The sequence below is a fragment of the Phocoena sinus genome, chromosome 13 (assembly GCF_008692025.1).
Source record: "Phocoena sinus isolate mPhoSin1 chromosome 13, mPhoSin1.pri, whole genome shotgun sequence".
In the NCBI taxonomy this organism is placed as follows: Eukaryota; Metazoa; Chordata; class Mammalia; order Artiodactyla; family Phocoenidae; genus Phocoena; species Phocoena sinus.
Window position 1 is genome coordinate 6,985,406 of NC_045775.1, and position 20,510 is coordinate 7,005,915.

Sequence of the window (20,510 nt, forward strand, 5' to 3'; positions counted from 1 at the left end):
TCGTGTAAGAGTGTCCTGCTTTTCAGTCTACAAATTGTTTGAGGGGTAGTGTCTTCTTTAAGAGATTCTGATTATTTGGAGATGATAATAGGTGGAGGGAAAAAAAATCACCAAGTTAAAGAAAATACCGCTGCTGTGCGGCAACGCACACAGTCTTCCCTAGTTACGTGCTGAGCTGCATCGAAAGTCTCTTCTGTCTGTAAATAGACCCAGAGGTTCAGCACTTGGAGTAAGAGCGGCAGACCTGTGCAAATCCATATTTAGTCAGGTAGCTTTGAGAAAACCCGTGTTCTTGCCATGTATATAATTTTCGTGTAAGACCATTGTCTGTATCGCAAGATGGCTCTTAATCTTTGTGTTACTTCTTTTCTTTGCCTGTGGTAATATTCATGTTCTCTTTCAGAAGAATGAAAAGAACTGAGTTCCAGTCTTGATTCTCTGGACTTAGTTTTGTGGCCTTGGGACAGTTATTTAAACGTTTTAGACCTAAGTGTCCTAATTTTGACAAAATGGGATAAATTTAAAAATGTCTAAGCTTGCCTCCATTACAAAAATTCTGTGATTCTATTTCTTCCTTTTTTGAACTTCTTCAACCCAACAAAATGTTAATTTACAGTATCTAGCAGTGATAATATTAAGAGCTGAATCTTACATTGAACTGCTGTAACCTCATGTTGGAAACTAGAAACCACGACTTTCTTTTTCTTTCTCATCCCTCATACAGCTGACTACAAAGAAAGCTTCAACACCATCAGTAACATTGAGGAGATTGCTTATAATGCCATTTCTTTCACTTGGGACATTAATGATGAAGCAAAGGTAGGTAACGAAGTCCAGGGACTCCTGTGTTAACCAGCTCTTTGAGGAGTGGGAGGAGCTTAGTGATTGGACAACCGATTTTTTTTTTTGTTTTTTTACAGTTTTACTTGTTTTCCCTCCTTTGCTAAGGAGGAGGGAGAACAAGCGAGGCTAGGAAGGCAGGTCACGGCCATGGTCATGAGGGGCTTGAAGCAGGACAGGACGAAACAGGCCCCCTGCTCAGCCTGTCCGTGTGTCCTGTTCCTCAGCCAGCTGGTTCTCACTTTCTGTCTTTTCACTGGTTCACATTTTCTGGACATATGGCACTTTCCCAGATGTTACAGAACCGTCCCTCTCCCCTGTCTATTCTCTTCTCCCGGAGCAGGGCTGGCAGCCACTGTCTGGCCTGGAGTCTGACTCCTCACTCTGGGCTCCGTTTCCTCCTTTGCAGAGTGGGATCCATTCCTGTCTCTTCCCTTCTCCGAGTATGTAGTAAGGGTGGTTGGAACAGGGCCTGTGAAGCTGGTGGCGTTTCTTCAGAAAGGCCCTCGAGTACAGGTTGTAATTAGTGCTCCGTCTTGTGTCGCTACCCTGGGAATACAGCTTGCTTACGGTTCTTCTCTCTTGGGCTTTGACAAGTGAAGAGTTGCCTCCAATTCAGATGGTCATTTGGATAATTTTATTTGGAAGTTTTAGTACCTTTTAAGAAAAATTAAGCAGATTTTTCAGTCATTGCTGCCCTTCCTACAGCCTTCTTCCCTTTTAGTAGAACCCGTCTCTTCACTAAATTATTAGCACTCTGGTATTTTTTTTTGCCTTAGTTTAAAATTTGGAGCTCAGGCAACACAATAGAAACACATTAATTTCGGGCAGTTGCTCAAGTCAGACTGATCTTTACTGTTGGTTGCAGTCTTAGGAACACTTTTGTATATCAAGGACCAGGTACAAAGTTACCATCACCTTCCTGTCCTTTCTCAACCTTTCTTCTATTTTCTCTTTTATTTATTCAACAAGAATTTGAGCAATTATGGAATAAGACACTGAGTTAGGTGCTAACTATTGTAGAATTTAATTTTTTCCTGCCTAGTCTTGCTATTAAAAATCGTATGACTGGATTCTTGAGACCCGTGTTAACTTTGTATTATAATTACTTTCCTTTCGTACTATGGTTGTGGTGTCTAAGGCAAAAGTGTGTCTTAAGAGTGCAGGATATAGTAAGTGGGGTCTGCCAGTCTGTTAGGAAGCTTAAGTTGCTGTAATTGCCTTAAAGTTATCCTACTGACCACCTCCATCCTATGCAAACGTCTTCAGGCTGCTTAGTCCAGAGTTTGGTGCTTGATTAAAGAGTGAATTCACTACAGAGAAGCTAGTAGAAGGAAAAGTAAACATTTCGTTTTATACAAATGTTGTTAGAGTTATTCTGAAATTAAATATCATAATAGGACTCAACGTGCAAGCAGCCTATAAGAAGAGTTGGCCGTGTGCCCCCCGGGTGCTTCTGTTCTTAAATCAAGCTAGGGAAATTTGTCCTATTTGCCATTAGGGGCTGATGGAGAAATTGTGGAGGAGCTGATCAAGCGCATCCAAGTCCTGAGTTCATTTTTCTGACTTATCTGTGACCTTGGACTGGTCCCTTGATTCACTGGCTCAGTTTTCCCCCTCTTTTCCGCCTAGGAGAATAAAAAGGCCACAGTGGTCAACCCTCTTCTTTGCTGGGGTGTCGTCAGGACTAATAAGCACTTGTCAGGGTACATGGAGATCTTGGCGGAAAGGCCCTGCGTGTGGGCAGGGTGCTTTGTTTGTTTGATGTGTCACTCTTCAGGGTGGGAGTAATGAAAGTCCGGATGAGGGGTAGGGATAATGGCTGGTTTTACTTTGAAGACCTTCAGCTTGTTTGTATTAAGAAGTATTGTCGGAGGCGTGTCCTAAGTAGCCTTAATAGCATTGTTAATTGATGTAGGGAAGTTCAGTTTCATTCTCCTTTCCAGACCCCCAGCACTGACTTGATTTTTTAAGACTTTGCCAGCCCCCAGATGGGGCTCGTGTCATTTCTTAATGAGGCTGCTGCCTTTTGAAGCTGATATCAGGCATCAGCTACAAGTGTGTGTTGAAATTAAGTCCGTAGATGTTTTGCTTTCCCTGGCCAAGTTGATGTTTTCTGTTTTCACACTGAAAGTACTTGATGCCCCAGGGCAACTGGAGTGAATAGATATACATGCAGAATCCTGTATAGATTTTTTTCACTTCTTTTTTTGAAAGCAACCCACTTTCTTTTTCTAATTTAGGACACATTTGTTGATTCTTAATTCCAGTTCATTCTCCCCCACAAACATAGGGTTTCTTGGAGACATGTGGCATTCCCTTCTCCCCCCACTTTTTAAAGATATCTAATATACCCTTTTGGCCAAGCCAGGAGGAGTAAAACCAGAATTCCAGCCCAGGGTCAACATGAGAATCTTCTCTGTAGCTTCTGCTGCTCTTTGGAGGTGATTGTTTTTAGGACGTGTCAGGTTGAATCTTGAACACCTTGGCTTAGGTTCTAGGTTGGGAAAAGCACTGTCCAAGCTAGACTCATCCTGTCCCTGTACACACTCCATCACCGGCATAATCATATACTTGCTGTTACCATGGAAACTTGAAGACGTTATGAAACTTGTTTAAAAAAAGTTATTAGACTTCAAAGCAGCAGGGGAGAAGGAAGTTGCATTGAAAAGCAGAAATATCTTAGAAGCAATCCCCCCTGGTGGCCCTGATCTCTCTACTGTATATACCTATTTCATTCATTTTTCTGTACTCCACACAAAATTAGATTTGTTTGGGTGGTCGGGCATCTTTTTAAGAGTCAGGAATATCTACACAAATTATAGTTTATCTGACATTCACATTTCACTAAGAAATAATCAGATTTCTTCCCTCCTGATATATGGCTGAGATCAGCTGCTTGAGGTAATTTTGGCAGGGAGAAGAAGCGGTTCCCTTTGAAACATTAAAATATGGCGCTCTGGTGAGATGCTGAAGTTTACAATTTGTAAGATAGGAGGGCACTGGTCACTTGGGGAAGAGAGGATTAGGAAATTGTTGGGCATGAGGAAACATCAGGAAGGTGGGAGGAAGATAAACACAGACTGAGACTATATAAAGATTTCATCCAAAGCCAGCTGTGCACCTTGCCCCCAGTTGCAGGACTTCATAACTTTACCCAACAGATATCCAAGTGCCTGCTATGTCCATGGTACTGTGCTCCATCCCGGCAGAAACGCTGGTATTGTAGTTCAGATGTATTGTGTGTTAAATAGGCGTTTGTGGCCTGAGATCCTAAATATAACATCGTGTTTCTAAGGAAAAGAAACTTTACAAATGAACTTTGGAGCCACAAATAATTTAGAAGTTGGGGTTGTCTGTTCTGCACCAGTTTCAGCATTTCCACAACCAAGTGAGTAACTCTAGATAGGCTGCACATCGTGGACTAGGGTATAATTTTTTGCTTGGATTGTAAATCTAAGAGTTTACAAGAGCTGTGAGATTTGGATGGTGATACGAAGCCTGAAGATCTAAAATAAACAGAGGAAAAAGAAGTCAGGGAGAGAGAATTAACTTCTTTGAATGCCAGGCACTGTGCTGAGGTGCCTCCTCTGTGTTCGCACGTAACGGGTCAGTGCTGCCTGCTCAGTACCCGTGAGAAAGTGCGTAGTCCTCCAGGTGGGAAGATGTTTGCTGCTTGGTCATCCAAATGAGATCACCTGAGGAGGTAAGAATCTACACCTTGTAATGGACAGAAGGTGTTCCTGACAGCGGGGAATATTTAAAAGTGTCAGCATTCATATTAATAGAGCAGCATTATGGATTCACTAATATAAATTCCCGTGGTAAGTAGACCACTTTTGCTACAGGGAAACAGTTTATGTTGATTGTTGGATGAGTGATGTTTACCTACAAAGGAGAGGAAATTATAAACCAAAAAACCTCTGTATGGAATCAAGTGAACATTGAGCCAGCCAGCTCCGAGGGATCCTTGGCCTCCAGGGGAGCATTCACAGGAAGGGATATCTCTTGGTGGTATAGGACATGGTTATACTTAACTAGACAGTATGGGAAATGGGAAAACAGGTGCAGTTGAAAGCAGAGCTCAAGATTGCTTTGATCATCTGTATGTGTCTATGATCTCCATGAGTATGAAGCAGACCTTTTAAAGATGTAGTGAAACCCCAGGGATACAAAATATCTAACATGTTTTTCCCAGAGGTGACTTCTAATCCTTACTAGAAGGTGGATTGGGGTGCACCTACCATTCATACATTTCGTTTTTTAAATAGTAGCAGAAAAGAGCTTGCCGTCAGACACGCACTAAAGCTCCACCTGGAGTGAGCAGTGTCAGACAAGGAATAGGTGTGGAGTCTGAGTTTCTTTATACTGGATTTTGCACCCGTGGCTTAAAACAACCCAAAGACTCGTGAGTTGTCCCGCCATGCCGTGCTGGAAGCCGGTGCTTCCCGATGTCTTCATCAGACCCACAGAAGGAGGCACTCCGGATCAGGTGTGATGAGCCTTCTCGTGGGCAGAGGGAACTGCACCTTGTCCTTGTGGCAGGATCGTATCTCTGGCGGGACAGAACCCATCTCAACAGGCTGTTCATGTCTTCGTGGTTCACTTCCTTCGCATGTTTCACCTTCAGGGTGGTGCCTTGGTCTGCAGAGAAGGGATAGGACAAAATCAGAGCATCCCCTTCCCCAGAGGGAGAAAACCCTCAGTGAGAGAGCACTTTGTGCTTTTACTTTTAATTATGAATCTGTCAGCTCTAAGGAGGAACTCCAAGGCATTCTGCAGGATTGTCCTTTGGAACCAAATGTTTTCTGTCATGGAGAGGCTCATGTTACAAAAGAAAGAGGATTAAAGTAGAATGCAGAGCCTGTCTGGAGCACTGAGAGGCTTGAGCACGGGGGGCCTGGGTCCGGCTGGAGCCCTGGTATCTTTCCCTTTTGTCTCCTGTCTCAGCCAAAGTGTATGGGGTTCCTGCCGAGGACTATTGAGGCTCCCAGAGTTCATTCTGTCAGAGGGGTGGAACCATGTTGGTAACTTGAACTTAAGACTTTTTTTTTTTTTTGCGGTACGTGGGCCTGTCACTGTTGTGGCCTCTCCCATTGCGGAGCACAGGCTCCGGACGCGCAGGCTCAGTGGCCATGGCTCACGGGCCCAGCTGCTCCGCGGCATGTGGGATCTTCCCGGACCGGGGCACGAACCCGCGTCCCCTGCATCAGCAGGCGGACTGTCAACCACTGCGCCACCAGGGAAGCCCGAACTTAAGACTTTTTGCATGTGCTATGGGATGCAGGTTTATGAGTTTAATAACAGTTCGTTGTTTTGTCTAAGCGTAATATTTGGAATCCATCGTGAGAGTAATTTTTAATTTGTTTGGACTGAGCGTATCGCTTGCATTTATAGGGATTCCATTCTGGTGCCATCAAGTGCTCCAGTAAAATAAGGTGTTGCCAGTTTGGTTGCATTAAGCAGGGACAGGTTTGGTTTGTTTCTCAACTTTACATTTCCAGTGTGAATGGGAGGGAGGAGGGAGAGGTGAGTCAAACGTCTTACTTGCAATTGCAATTAAATGTAGGCAGGAGATTTAAAACAAAAGTGTATCCTCCCTGACCTAACTAGAAAAGGAAGCCAGGAAGCACTGTTACTTTTAAAACAAAGATAAGGGCCTTCCCTGGTGGCCCAGTAGGTAAGACTCTGAGCTCCCAATGCAGGGGGCCCGGGTTTGATCCCTCCGCAGGGAACTAGATCCCGCATGTGTGCCGCAACTAAGAGTCCGCATGTCACAACTAAAAAGTCTGCATGCCACAACTAAGAAGTCCACATGCTGCAAATAAGTTCGCATGCTGCAACTAAGAAGTTCGCATGCCGCAACTAAAATGTCCGCATGCCGCAAGACCCAGAGCAGCCAAAATAAATAAATAAACAAACAAACAAAGGTAAGAGACTTTCAGAGTCCAGACAGATGCAGGCTAGACTCTCCGTGTGTCCTGCCCTTAGACCCTAGAGAAACTCAAGGTAGCCGAGGAGGCTTCTTAGCTGACGTTCTTTCTACTCCAGGGGTGTCCTTCCATGCAGTTGGAAAATACATATTTATTAAAGTAAAAAATAAAACTTTGGGTGCCAGAAAGATAGTCACATTCCTTTATGGGGAATGAATAGTCTTTAGAGTTGTGGTTTGATCAGTATTGGAAGTAACAATAAATTTTTCTTGATTGGAAATGTGTGGAGAATGCTTTTCATTAGCTGATACAGAATAAACTCTTGGCAATTGGAAAGCTGACTTTGAAGAACCTGTTCTGGGTCTGATTATAAGGGAGGTTTCTCTTTTAAAGCGAGGGCTGTTGGGCTTTGGCTGCAAAGGGTTTCACGTGTTACCCTAGTGTCTGGGCAAGAGGTCCGTCCTGAATCCGGTGGACCTTCAGAACCTGCAGGTAACAAAAGCACACATTTATCGCTGCACACACCTGAGGGTGAGGGCCAAGTCACGATGTTTCTGGTTGGACAAGGGGGACACGTGGCAGCTGAAGAAAGCCTCGGTTTAGTAGTGAAACTTGCGTCTTGTGAAACGGATTTGAGGCACCGTGTCTGGTCAGCCACTAGAAAAGTGCTGTCACTTGAACTTGTTTTTCAGTCTTTTTTTTGGTGGGGGAGAGTTCAGGTTTTTCCCCATCCTCCACCCTGCCCATGTCACGAAACAATGAGCTCCTCTCTAGAGCTTTTTCTTTTTGACACTTTGTTACATTAACCCTCCTGTTCCTGGTCCTTCCTGGAAATTCCATCTCCAGTGGTTTTCTAAATCTGTCATTTCAACCAGTTTTGCTACTTGTAAGCTAAACCAGAGGGCTTTGACCCTGCCCAGACATTTTTAGTCATAACTGAATTTACCTGGAATAGAGATTTCAGGGCAATGCAGGGTCTGGGAGTTCAGGGGCTTTTTATATGGCAGACCTTCTTCATCTGAGACTCCAAATCTGGTAGTAAATATAAGTGAACTCTACGTTAATTACTCAGGGACTTTTTCTTTAGCTTTTTAAAGTTCACAGTATCTAATTAGAGACTTTGATTGGAAGTCAGCTTCCTGCCAAGTCTTCCCTTGTGACCTGTCTGCTCCCCTGCCCTACTCTGTGCCTAGAGATGCTGGAATGTGGCCAGTGTTTGCCTTGTGTCACACCTGCATCCAGATTTTCGTATTTCAAACAAACGTTCTACTTATTTGGGACAACAGGTGCCCGATCACTGTATCTGGCAAGTGTCCTTAAGTTCACCAGGCCCTGCTTGTAGGGTATGACAGAAGGAAGATGGGCCGCAGGTGCCTCCAGAATGTTTCTCCCTCTCTCTTTTTCTCTCTTTGGGACTTTTCCCTGGCCCTCTGCAATCTTTGCAGGAACTAAGGCTCCATGTGGGCGGCGTGGGAAGGCAACACTGTGGCAACAGTAAGGGTGATGACTGCATCCTTGTTTTGTCTTTGGGGAAACGCCCCATGCCACGTCCATGTGAGAAGGTTGCAAGTTAGTGCTTTGCTCTTCCCACACCCCTCTCCTCGCTGCCCCAGCCTTCCAGTTCTTTTCTCTTGATGGTTGTTGGACGGTCTGCAGAAGAACACAGATACTAGTTGCACGTTTGAAGGCTTTTCGTTCGTGCTGATGTTATTCCGTAGTGGGATTTTTTACTCACCTCACGTCATGAGAATAGTGGGGAAGTGTGACTTTCCTAGGATTAGCTGGTGAATCAGTAGTGGAACTGGATCCTACTTCTGAGTTTATGACTCAGTCTCTGATACCTTCTGGGGCTTAATTAATTAATTAGACCTGCACATCGGGAGAAAGTAGGGAAGCAGCAAGGCTCATACAGAACTAAGATAATCAGGCTTTGTTTGGTTTGGGGTTTTTTTGGTTGGGGGGAGGGAATGTTGATTAAGATTGTGTCTGCTGGGGCTTCCCTGGTGGCGCAGAGGTTGAGAGTCCGCCTGCCGATGCAGGGGACACGGGTTCGTGCCCTGGTCCGGGAAGATCCCACATGCCACGGAGCGGCTGGGCCCGTGAGCCATGGCCGCTGAGCCTGTGCGTCCGGAGCCTGTGCTCCGCAACGGGAGAGGCCACAACAGTGGGAGGCCCGCGTACCGCAAAAAAAACAAAAAAGAAAAACAACAACAACAAAGATTGTGTCTGCTGTATAATGCTCAATAAGTGTTCCTGTCTGATGAGACTTTAGAATTGGACCTTGATTTCTTCCTTTAAACTGTTTCCCACTCCATTGGTTTCAGCCGGCATAACTTCATATACGCATATTGGGAAAATAGTGATTGTATTCTAATTAGCACTGTTGGATTTGGTGAGAATAAACTATGTTATTGACCTCATTATAATTTCATTTATCAGAAGGTTTCTAAGAAAAGCTACTGAGAAATATTTTAGAGTGATCTTTTTGACTGATATGGAAGAGAGTTAAATTAAAACTTGTTCTAGGGCTTCTGCTTTCAACTTAGTAGATCAGTTACATCCCAGGAATGAGGTTAGGAATGTGATCTCTTTATTTGACTAAGTTGAATTTTAATACTAGAAATGGGTTAGAGCGATAAAGACTCCCAGAGGCAGCGGGGACGGTGCCTGTGACGGCTGTCACTGTCTGACGGGGCGAGCCACCTTTAAGTCCCTTGCGCGTTAGGAAGTCACAGAGGGACTTGGCGTAGACTCCCCCCGTGATCTGGGGTATAGGACCTTGACCTCATGCCTCCTGAGCAAAAAGGGACCTTCTGCTCACAGCCACTTGGGGGTCAGTTTTTCCCCTACTTCACTGAACAGTTTTTCCGTTAGGTTCTTCTTCAAGCTTTCCGTGCTTCATTGTGTCATTGTGGTTTCAAGAGCACAGATTTGGAGCAGGAAGCATGGGTCCTGGTTTTGTCTTTGTCATCTGTGTACCGTGTGTCTGTATCTTCAGAGCCTGAACCTCAGCCGTAGTTGGACACTGTCTTTCTTGAATTGAAAGGTGTTGAGTAGCCAGATTCTGAACCATGAGATGCTCGCATTAAAGGTAAATGTTTCCAGGGAACACAACAAGGATAAGTGCATTCTTGGGACATAAAACATTTTTCAGTTATCAGCTTTGTGAAGTGTCTTCCATAGTTAAATCAGCCCATTTTCCTTTTTTCTTTTCTTCCTTCTATTAGATCTTTTCTCTTTTCTTGCGTATATTTACCAAGCAATTGGAACTCACTTGAACTATCTGAATGTGCACGGTGCACACGTGTAATTCTGACACAGGGTGATCAGGCATGCTCTCAGCTCTGTAGGCTGACACTTCTCCAAAAGTCTGTTGCATGTAATCTGACTTAAAAGAGCAAAACACCATTCTCCCTTGAAAATTTTTTTCAGTCATTATTGATCAATTTAACTCATTTCTAACATCCTTCCAGGAAATTCTCTGCAGGCTAGTTATCAATTGCTCCTGTGTGAGAGGACCGGCTGGAAGTCCTGCTGCAGAGGGTTGACTTTCTCAGCTGTACGTTCATTCACTCAGCAAATTATTCACTGTGCTGCTTTTTGCAGGCAATAAGGGAGGGAGTAAAAGGCGATGCAAGCAGAAAGCCTGTCCTCAAAAGAGGTGACACTCTCTGTGTGATGATACAGGTCTTAAGTGAGGTTTTAAAATGCTCTTTAGATTTCCAGGGCAAAGGGGTACTTTCAGCTAAGGGAGTCAAAGGCTTTATGGAAGAGATGGCACTGGGCACCATGCTTTGAGAGATTGCAGCCGCAGAATATTTTTGCAAAGGCTGTTTGATGGGACCTTTTTTCTTCCTTATTTTTCCCCCACAGAGTAGCTGTTGTGAATTTAAGTGGAAACGAGGCACCTGGAACAGCTTACTTAGTCTGCAGAGGTGCTGTGACACATTGAGGCCCAGACATTGCAGTGCAGGAAGCAACATTGGGATTTGTCTGGGGCAACACTCTAATCTTGCAAGAGAGTTGTAGATGTTACCACACCTGTCAATATGACACAAAGCTACAATGAAGGGATAACATGCTTAGTTATCAAATACAGACTGTTAGGTACCTGTAGTTTCTGTAATGGAAAGATGGTCACTGTAGATAATGTTTTAAAGTATAAACGTGAATAGATGCTGTAGAAAATTACCTCATGGCTCCCTATGTGAATTTATCTCTGCCCTAGAACTTACCTGTCTGTCTCTATATATACATCAGTGGGCCTCTAAATTCCATAACCTTTTCCAAGTTGAGGGGGTATATAGAGTCCATTTAATTATTCATTCAACAAATATTTATTTAATGTCCAGTATGTATAAAGAGCTGCTTGGTATCCTCAGTTCTACCAAGATGACCCAGGTGTTCACATCTGCTTGGAGGAAGGATGTGATCATAAATAACCTGTGAACTTGGGCAGCAAGTTACCTAACCTCTAAACTTCATCTGTGAAATGGGGTCAGAGTAGAACGAATTTCATAGGTTGTTTTGAGGGCCAAAGAGTCAGTACACTGCAAGAGTACAGTAAATGGAACTCAAAGATCATAGCAGCATGTAGTTTTATTTGGCTGGAGTTTATGAATTTGGGGTCCTTCATTCAGTGAACACGTATTTCTTATTGGCCAGGCACTGCAAGGATGCCTTGGGAATGTAAAGGTGAGTGGGACGTGGCCCAGTTCTCAGGAAATTCAAAATTTAGTGGAGAAGATTGCCACTCTAGTACTTACAGTGATAAAAGTAAACACAGAGGAATAGAACTTACCTTGGAATAGGAAGATCAGAGAAGGTTCCTCAGGGGTGACACTTGAGTGGGTCCTAAAGGATAAGAACTAGCTGAGCATTCAGAGCCCAGAATGAGCCTATAAACTGGATGTGTGTGAGTACAGAGCTCAGATCGGGGCTGGACATCCAAGGCAAGTGGGCGACCAGATCCTGAAGGCCCTGTGGTGCCCTAGTGAGGACCTTGGATGTCTCCCTGTAAAGGATTCGTCTCAAACCCTTGGGGTCTGTGGACCAAGTATATTGGGGTTGGAATTTCTTTGCATTTTCAGTTCAGTGATTAGACTTTTAAAATCACAAGTATATTCTGGTGCCAGTTGCTGCCAGGAGGCTTCAGTGCTAGTGTTTGTGCTTGGGTGTTAGGTTTGAGCTAGATAAAGTCCAGGTGAATCCTTAGGGTGCTGTGTGGTCAACACAGCTGTTTGAATAGAGTCGTATTTCTCAGACTAGGATTGGATATGTTTTTAGGGGTTGAGGAACTTTTTTCTCTCTCTTCAAAAGGATACGTGTATTATTCACATTTGAGAAGTACTGCTCTAGGTGGTGGAAAATATGGCTGGGAAGGCGGATTGCATCACATACGGCATTTGACTGCTAAGGAATTAGTCTATTACACAGGCAGTGGTGAGCGACTGAAAGTTGTTGAGTAAGAATGAATGATTAAGATTCTGCGGTGATACTGGTGTTTGGTGATTGCCTAATGTCAGGGAAGCAGCCTCTCTTTTTTCATTTCTTTTCCTGATTTGTAGCCATTTTACTGTTTAAAGGGCGCTCTCCTAGAGGCCAGAAGAAGGAAGGGTTAATTTATGTAAATTGATATTAGCTCTTTTTTTTTTTTTTTTGTCGAGTCTTTTCATTTGTTTTATTTTGCGGGGGGGGGGGGGAGCACTGTTGTGTGTACTTAAAGTTTTGTGAGGATTTGAAGCTTGTTAAATTAAGATTTGGAGATAATAGCTGGATTTTTATATACCTATGGTTTTTCTGTCTCTCATTACCAGCTTTTAATTCAGTACCATTTAGTAGTAATAGGCATTAGGAGAATACAGAAAATATACTAAACACTGGAAGAAATTTTAAAAATGGGTCACACATAATTCCTGCCATCAAGGGGCTTAGAGCACTTATAATCACAGTGTGACAGAGTGACCAAGTGTTCAGTAGAGGTGACGGGGGTGTGGATACCAGGCCCTTGGCCTGAAATAGAAGCTCACAGTAGGGCCACAGGGTGCTGGGGGCAAGGCTACTTATTACAATGTGATAGATAGTAAAACAGGGCTGTAATTCTTTTGGGGTAGTTAGAGAACGTATCTCAGAGAAGTTCTATCAGCTGTTACTAGGTCTTTATTTATAAGAGAGATGTCAGTAGAGAATGGAATAAAATTTATTTTAAATTGAGGGGCAGAGAAAAGAAAGATCCCCAAAGTGTGTGTAAAAATTCCTGTAAAGGAGGTGTGAAACTAGAATGGGAGTTTGGAGCTGGGTTTTGGAGGGCCTTAAGAATTTAGGTCCCTTCCTTCAGACTCTGGAGAAGCACTGCAGGTTGTTTATGACTTAGTTGTCCCGGTCACTGAGGTGACATTATGTGGCTGAACGCCTGTGACCTCTCACTCTTATGAGCATTACTCTTTGTTACTCTATTGTAGTGTAAAAATCAGAGCCCTTAAAAAGAAAACTTTATCCCTTAAAAAAACTTAATTAAAAAGAAAACTTTATCCAAACTGTCATAAGAGTGGTTCATATAATGTTCTTAGTGAATCTAAAGGTTCACGTTTTGAAATTTTTTATTCCACTCATTGAGAAAACCATATTATGGAAGTCAAAGGAAATGATTTTCACCATTTTAGGAGCAATGTTATAATAATGTGTAAAATTCCACCTAAATCTCTCAGTGGGAAAAAAAGTTAAAACTGTATTATTTGGCTGTCAGGTTCTTGTACAGGAATAATAATATAGAATGAGTATTACTGTTGTGGTAACTTTTTGAAAAGGAACAGCCTTTTTGTTTATGAAAATTATCCTAGTGTATTTAAGTTAGTCAGTTTCATCATTTAGCTTCTGACTCACCTGCTTATAATTTTTGTAACTTCTTCCTGATGAATTCCAAGTGCATTGTTAATGCTTTCTTTCTGTGAATTAGGTGGGTGAAAAATTATTTCTAGAATATCTCCCCACAAATGAAACTCACTTGTCAAAGCTCATACATCTGACTACTCCCTTTAGACTAGAGACTCCATACGTTTTCTGGAATTGTGCCTTGGTTTGTGGTATTGATGGTAAAGCCCCCAAAGAACAGGTGAGTTGGGGGTTTATAAAATTTGTTCTCAGTTGCTTTCACTCTACGACTGGGGAATGAGCTGCTGATTGTGACCTGTGTTTTGAGCAGACTAGTTCCCTGTGTCTTTCTTCTCCTTTTCTTTCCATTTGAGGAGTCACAGTGGACACAGCAGCTGGCTGGTGAACAGTATTGTGTGGCTGACATAATGCTTCCTGGAAAAATCATCATAAATTAGTTCAAGATCTGATTTCTTGTTGGTTCTGTGCTTATAAACATTTGGAATGAAAAAATCCATACAAGTTACTCCTTTGATAATGTAAATCTTTATTCCGTTGTTTTTTTCTCATTTTCAAACTGAGGTTTGAAAACAAGATTAAATCTTTTGAAAAATTCTAAGTGCATGAAAACAAAATTAAATTTTTTGAGAAGTTCTAAGTGCATGAATTCTTGGCCAAGAATGAGGAACTGTCTTAGAAAAATGGGCTGGACATTTAAAGAGGAATCTTGCCGAGCATCCTTCCACCTGTTCAGCAGGGTTTTTTGTGGTTAGTTTTTTTTTCTCTCTAGTGATTTTAGGTGGGAACATTAGTTGCTCATCTTTTGAGATTTGTTCCAATTATTTGAATAAAATCAAACTTTTCCTCCAAATAAGTGGCAAGGAAGTATGAAAACAGAGAAAAGGTCATTACTTGAGTTCTTAAAGATCTTTATTTATGTCATTCTAGAGAAGGAAGGTTGTGTATCTTTCGGCCTACTCTCAGACTTCAGAAATAAGGCGTTTTAAGTGTGTATGTGTGTGTGTGCGTGCGCACACGCGTGTATTGTATAGAAGAGGAGTTGGATGTGTAATAATCCATCTTCCTTTTCACCTCTTTCCCACCTTCTGTAGGTGATATTGGAGTTTTTCTGTAATCTCATTATAGAAAATATTTCTCTGCACAATGAGTATGGTCTGAACATTTGTTTTATCCAGAGTTGGGTGACTTGGCCTGTTGTCCAAGGCCAAGTCACCCAAGGTAGAACCCAGTGCAGGTGTTAACATGGTGAGGAGCAGAATACATCCGCCATGTTGCTGCCCCAGGACCCAGAGCACAGCTCTGCCTCGTGTCCTACACTTGCTCTCTCCCTGTTTTGGGTGCTGCTGATTAAAGATTGTCACCTTCCTAAATAAAGACTCACAGACACTGACTGAGCTTCTCCAGCAGAACTTAGTGTAGTCCGTCCACGGGCGTGGGCTGCATCGATCAAGACTGTGGGTGTGTGGGTGAAGGTCACACCGATGGGAAGCCCATAGCGGGTATCTTCTCAGGAGGTCACCTGCGGGGAGAGTGGAAATACTGAACTACAAAAAGGGGGGGTAGTGCTTCCTCGCTGTTCTTACCACATTGTGATGTCGTAAGGATCAGTTACTATCCCGGCAGCTTAGAGAATGGTGTAGCTCGGGGGGTCAGCAAACTGCAGCTCTCAGGCCCTGGCCAGCCAGGGGCCTGTTTATGTGAATAAAGATTTTTCAAGATACCGCCACCCGCATCTGTTCACGTATCATCTGTGGCGGCTTTCACACCGTTACTGCGGAGTTGGGTGGTTGCATGTGGCCCACAAAGGCGAAAACTCCATCAGGCCCTTTTGCAGAAAAAGGTGACCCGCTGCTGATGTAGATAAATACGAGAAAGCTGCCTTAGGTGTCTGCATTGTACTTCTTCTTGGTCGCGTTTGTTCACTGCTCCCTCGGCATCTTCCTCCTCTTGCTAAAAACCTGTGTGCTGAGCGTGTGCTGTGTACCAGGCCCCAGGAACAGGAATGGCTGCTTGAACGTTGTATCTGTCCTCTGTGGGCACGACACCACCGGCCAGTCTCACACCCGAACACACAGTTCATCCATACACGTCAACCCCCATGAAAATCAAACGTCCCATGAGGGATAAACATAAGAAGTGAAGTCTGACAGGTTTTTAATAGGTTTTCTCAGGTCTCTGTCTTCTAAAGTAGGAGTTCTTGAGAATTTACACGACCTTATTGAATAGCAAAGTTGAGCAGATGCTTTCATCTTTATCTTTCCTTTGATTAAATGAATATTATTCTTATTTGATAGGGCTGTACCTCTGTAAAAAAATTTTTTTTAATTAAAAACAACCTGATGGGATACATATAAATACATGTAAGCACATCGGAACTCTTTCAAGAAAGGAAACCATATATTGGGACTCGTTTTAATAACCTCAGAGTTTTGGAGCCAAAGGAGATCTTTGATCGCTCAAAGTGTGTAAGTACATAGAAGATTAATTACTTGACGGCAGTGGTTTCTATCCTGGCCGATCACGAGAATTACCCAGGGAGGACCTAAGACAGTCCTCGAGCCCGAATCCCACCCCAGGCGTGGGAGCAGGAACTGTAGACGTGGCCTCACCGTCACCGTCTCCGGTACAGGCTGACAGCCCGGGGATTCCAGGTGAGTCAGGGTGTGAAGCACTCGAGCTCCCAGGCAGGATTATGCTCTGGCCACATTTCGAGAACCACTGCTTTGTAAGATTCTTAATTTTATACAGGTAGCTAGTATGATAACTTGGAAGTGGCAACTTCACGTGGTACTCTTAAAAGAACATGATTTGTAAAAAGTTGATTGATCAACGTATTACACAAAATTATTGTCACTAGAAATACAGAGTAGGGATATAGGATTCATCATCTTTCAGTGTAAGTATGCTGGGACTGCAGTTAAAAGTCATCTAGAGATCGTCGTCTAATCCAACCCTGTGTTTGACAGTGGGGGACCCTTGCCCGCATCACAGCACAGTTAGTGACAGAGCTGGGACCAAAACTTAGGCGTTTTGCTTCTCAGACCAAAGCCTTTCCTGCTGACCACATTACCTCTTGCTAGAACATATATAAGGCATCTTGCACCCTTGCCAGCCTTTGGTGTCCCCCTCAGGGCCAGCTGTCCCTGTGACTGTCCGGCTTGTTCTTGTGCCGCCCCCATTTTTCTGCTGCAGGGCTTCAGCCCACTGTTCCTGTACCTCGTGTCCCTGGCCTAGATACCGCACAGCCCGTTCACTGTTTACTGGTATGTTTGTGTGTTTATCTAGAGAAGGTGGCACTTTTTTAATGCTGAGTTAGGGACGCTGTACACTTTCTCTGACACATTTAGAACACCGCCAAGTTTAGAAAGAGTTGATATGAAAATAGGAGAAGCATGTCCATAAGAAAGCAATTGTAAGTGATCATGAATAACAGTGAGAGTAATGCCTTTCTGAAGGCTCCGTGTTTATACTGATCCTGGGATCTGGCTCCTGCTTATTTTTCTGCTTTGAATAGAAACTTGACACTGGGAAGCAAGGGCAGGTTAGGTTTTAGGTTGGATTACCATGAAATCCTCTTGTAAAGGGAATACCACTTTGGGTCAGAGACTTCCTGGAATTGTTGAGGGTAAAGTGTAACTTTCCCAGGCAGCTGTTTTTGAGTTAGGAATCGAGCCGGGTGGCCTGGAATGATGGAGAACATTTCAGATTTTCCATTTAGTTGTAAAATGAAAAATGTGGTGGTTTGGTTACTTTATGTGCTCAGTTGTTTGCGTGAACTATTGTCTTTCTGTCTGCCTTTCTGTTTGTCCTTCTTTCATCTATTCCATAGACCCTTTTTAACTTTGATTTATGGATTATATATGAAACGGTTTTAAAAAAACGTATAGGAAAAGATATAAAGTCAAAGCACGAAGTTTCTGTAGTGGATTTGAAATTCATGTGTGCCACTTTTGCCTACATATCTAGATTTATGTATTTTAAAAATTAGAGCAATTTGCTTATTTGCTGAAAATTACTTAAATGAAAAGAAAAAATCATAGGTAAGATAAGGCAGTCCTAGATCAGGAACCATGTCAAGTGGAGAAATGGACCCAGCCTGCTGAGTATTTACGATCTAGTCAGGGACATAAAACATACACATATAAAAATGGCAAACCATTCCAGGTAGTAAAGAAAAGCCAAGTGATTTGTCTATAGGATAAAAAGTTGGTTTGGGAAACAGAGGCAGCCAGGAGTGAAGGGGGAAAGTCTTTTATATGAATCCCAGCCCTTTGCTTTCTACCCTGGGGACAGTTTAAAAAGTCTCTCCAGGCCTCACCTGTAAACAGAGGATAACAGGCCCTCCAGGCTGTGCTGACGACACCAGGTCACGTGTGTAAGGTGCATGCCCAGCACGACAGCTCCTTGCTGTCGGCTCCGTGTCACAGTGCGGGCTGAATGCAGACAGTCTGGGAGCAGGGCCTTGAGTCGGACCTTTAGATGGAGAGCAGCAGAGAGGAGCTTTGAGGGGACTGGACCGGGACAGAAGGGGACAGGAACAGGAAGAGGGACAAGGACAGAGGGGAGGCAGGGCCACGCTGCCAGTGCGTCCTCGGCTTGAGAGGGCGGACGGGGCTGAGCAGGGGGGCCGAGTGAGGGATTTGGACAAGTTCTCAGTCTTTTTAGGATGTTTTGGTCTCTTCCTACTTAAAAACAGTATATAGACTAGAGCAAGAATAGAAACCCTGGTTCAGCATTTTGCATACCTTCTGGAGAACGTTCTTTGTCCTGTGGCTAGAATTTTTTTCTCCTTACCCTCTGTTTCCACTCCGTGCTCTCTTATCTTACCTTCTTACGGGGTTTCCCCCCTGTGCTGACTGAAACGTCTCCCTCCCTCTCTGGGTCTTGCTTCATCCAGCGGCACCCCGCACGACTGTGGTGGATCTGTTTTTGGTTGTTAGGGCTTCAGGGTTGTCACCTCATGCAGGTCTGGCAGGAATCCAGAGTAAGGGTCTAGGGTCTTTGAAATGTGCCAACCGGTTTTAAAAACTGTAATTCCAATAATACCCACTATGTGGTGCTCATGCATCAGAAATAAATTCTAAAACTAAAGCATTGACGGGGAGCTCAAAAACCTGTGACCAAGTGTGGAGAGCTTAAAATCCAGGATCACAAATACGGGGCGGGGGCGGGGGCGTGGGGAATGGAGCGTGTTCGTGATCTGTACAAGGTTCACCTGGGTCTCTCTAAGGAACAGTTACCTAAATTCCAGAATATTTGGACATAGATGTTACAGGTCATCCTAGGAGGTGGTATAGACATAAAGACAGGCGGATCCCCGAAGAGTTTGTTGCAAGCTCTAACACAGCTGCAAGGAGAATGTGTACCATTTGGAGCATTCAAAAATGACATCAAGAAAGACAACCAGCCTCAGCCCTACCGTATGATACTAAATAAGTGTTCTGGGGGAGAATTGGCAGGGGGTCAAAGCTGCTGTCTGTTTTTTCCCTTTAAGGTCTGCATTCTTATGACCAAAGGTGGTTTTAAAATAAACCCTTTGTTACCTCTTTAAAAAATCTTTTAAACAAGAAGCTGAGCTCTCATTTAGAACATATTTGGATAGGTTCAGTGACATTACTGTTTTTACAAGCTGTGCAAAGGTTGACCATCAGTGCCTGGTGCTTACAGAACCTTTTCTTTGCTTTGCAGGTTTTCATCTCCGTGAACTGCTTAAGCACAGATTTCTCTTCTCAGAAAGGTGTGAAGGGGTTGCCTCTGAACATTCAGATCGACACCTATAGCTATAACAACCGCAGCAACAAGCCTGTGCATCGGGCGTACTGCCAGATAAAAGTCTTCTGTGACAAGGTAAGGCTGCCGACTCAGCAGGGACACTTCGAATACAGCATGAAAGGGGCATCCTTCCTCACAGGAAAAGACCGGAGCTGTTTAAGTTCAATAAGAATGTATTGCTGATAATATAAAATAGCTTATTTTAAATAAGCAATTCATGTTTTAGCCACGCAAAATCACATTATATCGGGGAGAAAAATAATCTTTTGACTGAAAAACTGGAGGGGTCGACGAGCACATTTTGTCAGGCGTGTCCGATAGGGTGGCACACAGGGACTCATGCCAGCTGCACCCAATCCTTGGTGGCCCCTCAGCTTACGGGGACCTGCAGGCCACGGCTGCGGTGTTGGAGCTCTTCCTGAGCTCTGGGTCTGAGGACTCTGCGCATGTGTTATCACTGGCTCACCTCCCTCCAGGCTGTTTGGCAAGTTGTCAGCCAGCTCACTAAGGCAGGAGAAAGTGAGCTGCAGATTCTTCTTGACCGCAGCAGGTAGGCAGGAAGAGAGCACAGGCCCAAATGATGTCAGTGTCATTTCTGTTCTCTGGTATGACGCCCTTTTTTCTGGAGAAGAGATGTGCACTTTTGCCAGGTGCAGAGCGAGGGGCTCAGCTGGATTAAATCCAGAGAGAAGCTATAGGCCCATGCTGGTTTGGGGTTTGGAGACAGTGGTATCCTCAAGAACGGGGCAGAGCCGTCTGCTGAACTAAGATTGAAGAAGACTCTGACTTTTCCCACTCAGAAATATTGGACTGTATTGTTTTTGCCCGTCTCCTCTTTTCATCCTGTTGAAACCTCTCTGTAATTAAGATTTTTAGAAGGTACTAGGAAACTGGCAGTGTATTTGCCATCAGGGGTCTGGTATCCTGGCCTGTGTTCTGGGTGCACAGAGCAAGCATGCGGCCCTACGTGGATGAGCCTGAGGCCCTCCAGGCCCAGAGGACTCCCTCAAACACCCAGGCTCAGCGATGTTTACCGAGTACCGGCCGTGTGCCTGATAATGTGCTAGGTGTATT

The 20,510-nt window shown here is 43.9% G+C and overlaps 1 protein-coding gene across 4 annotated transcripts in view; it reads left to right on the forward strand.

Moving 5' to 3' along the window:
• The window catches only part of GRHL1 (grainyhead like transcription factor 1), a 46,176-nt gene that overhangs the window by 11,791 nt on the left and 13,875 nt on the right, over positions 1-20,510 (forward strand). For all 4 annotated transcript variants that reach the window (XM_032653501.1, XM_032653500.1, XM_032653498.1 and 1 more), the window contains 2 exons: positions 725-819; positions 19,353-19,511. In XM_032653501.1, coding sequence (XP_032509392.1) covers positions 725-819; positions 19,353-19,511 — 254 coding nt within the window. The remainder of the gene's footprint in view (positions 1-724; positions 820-19,352; positions 19,512-20,510) is intronic.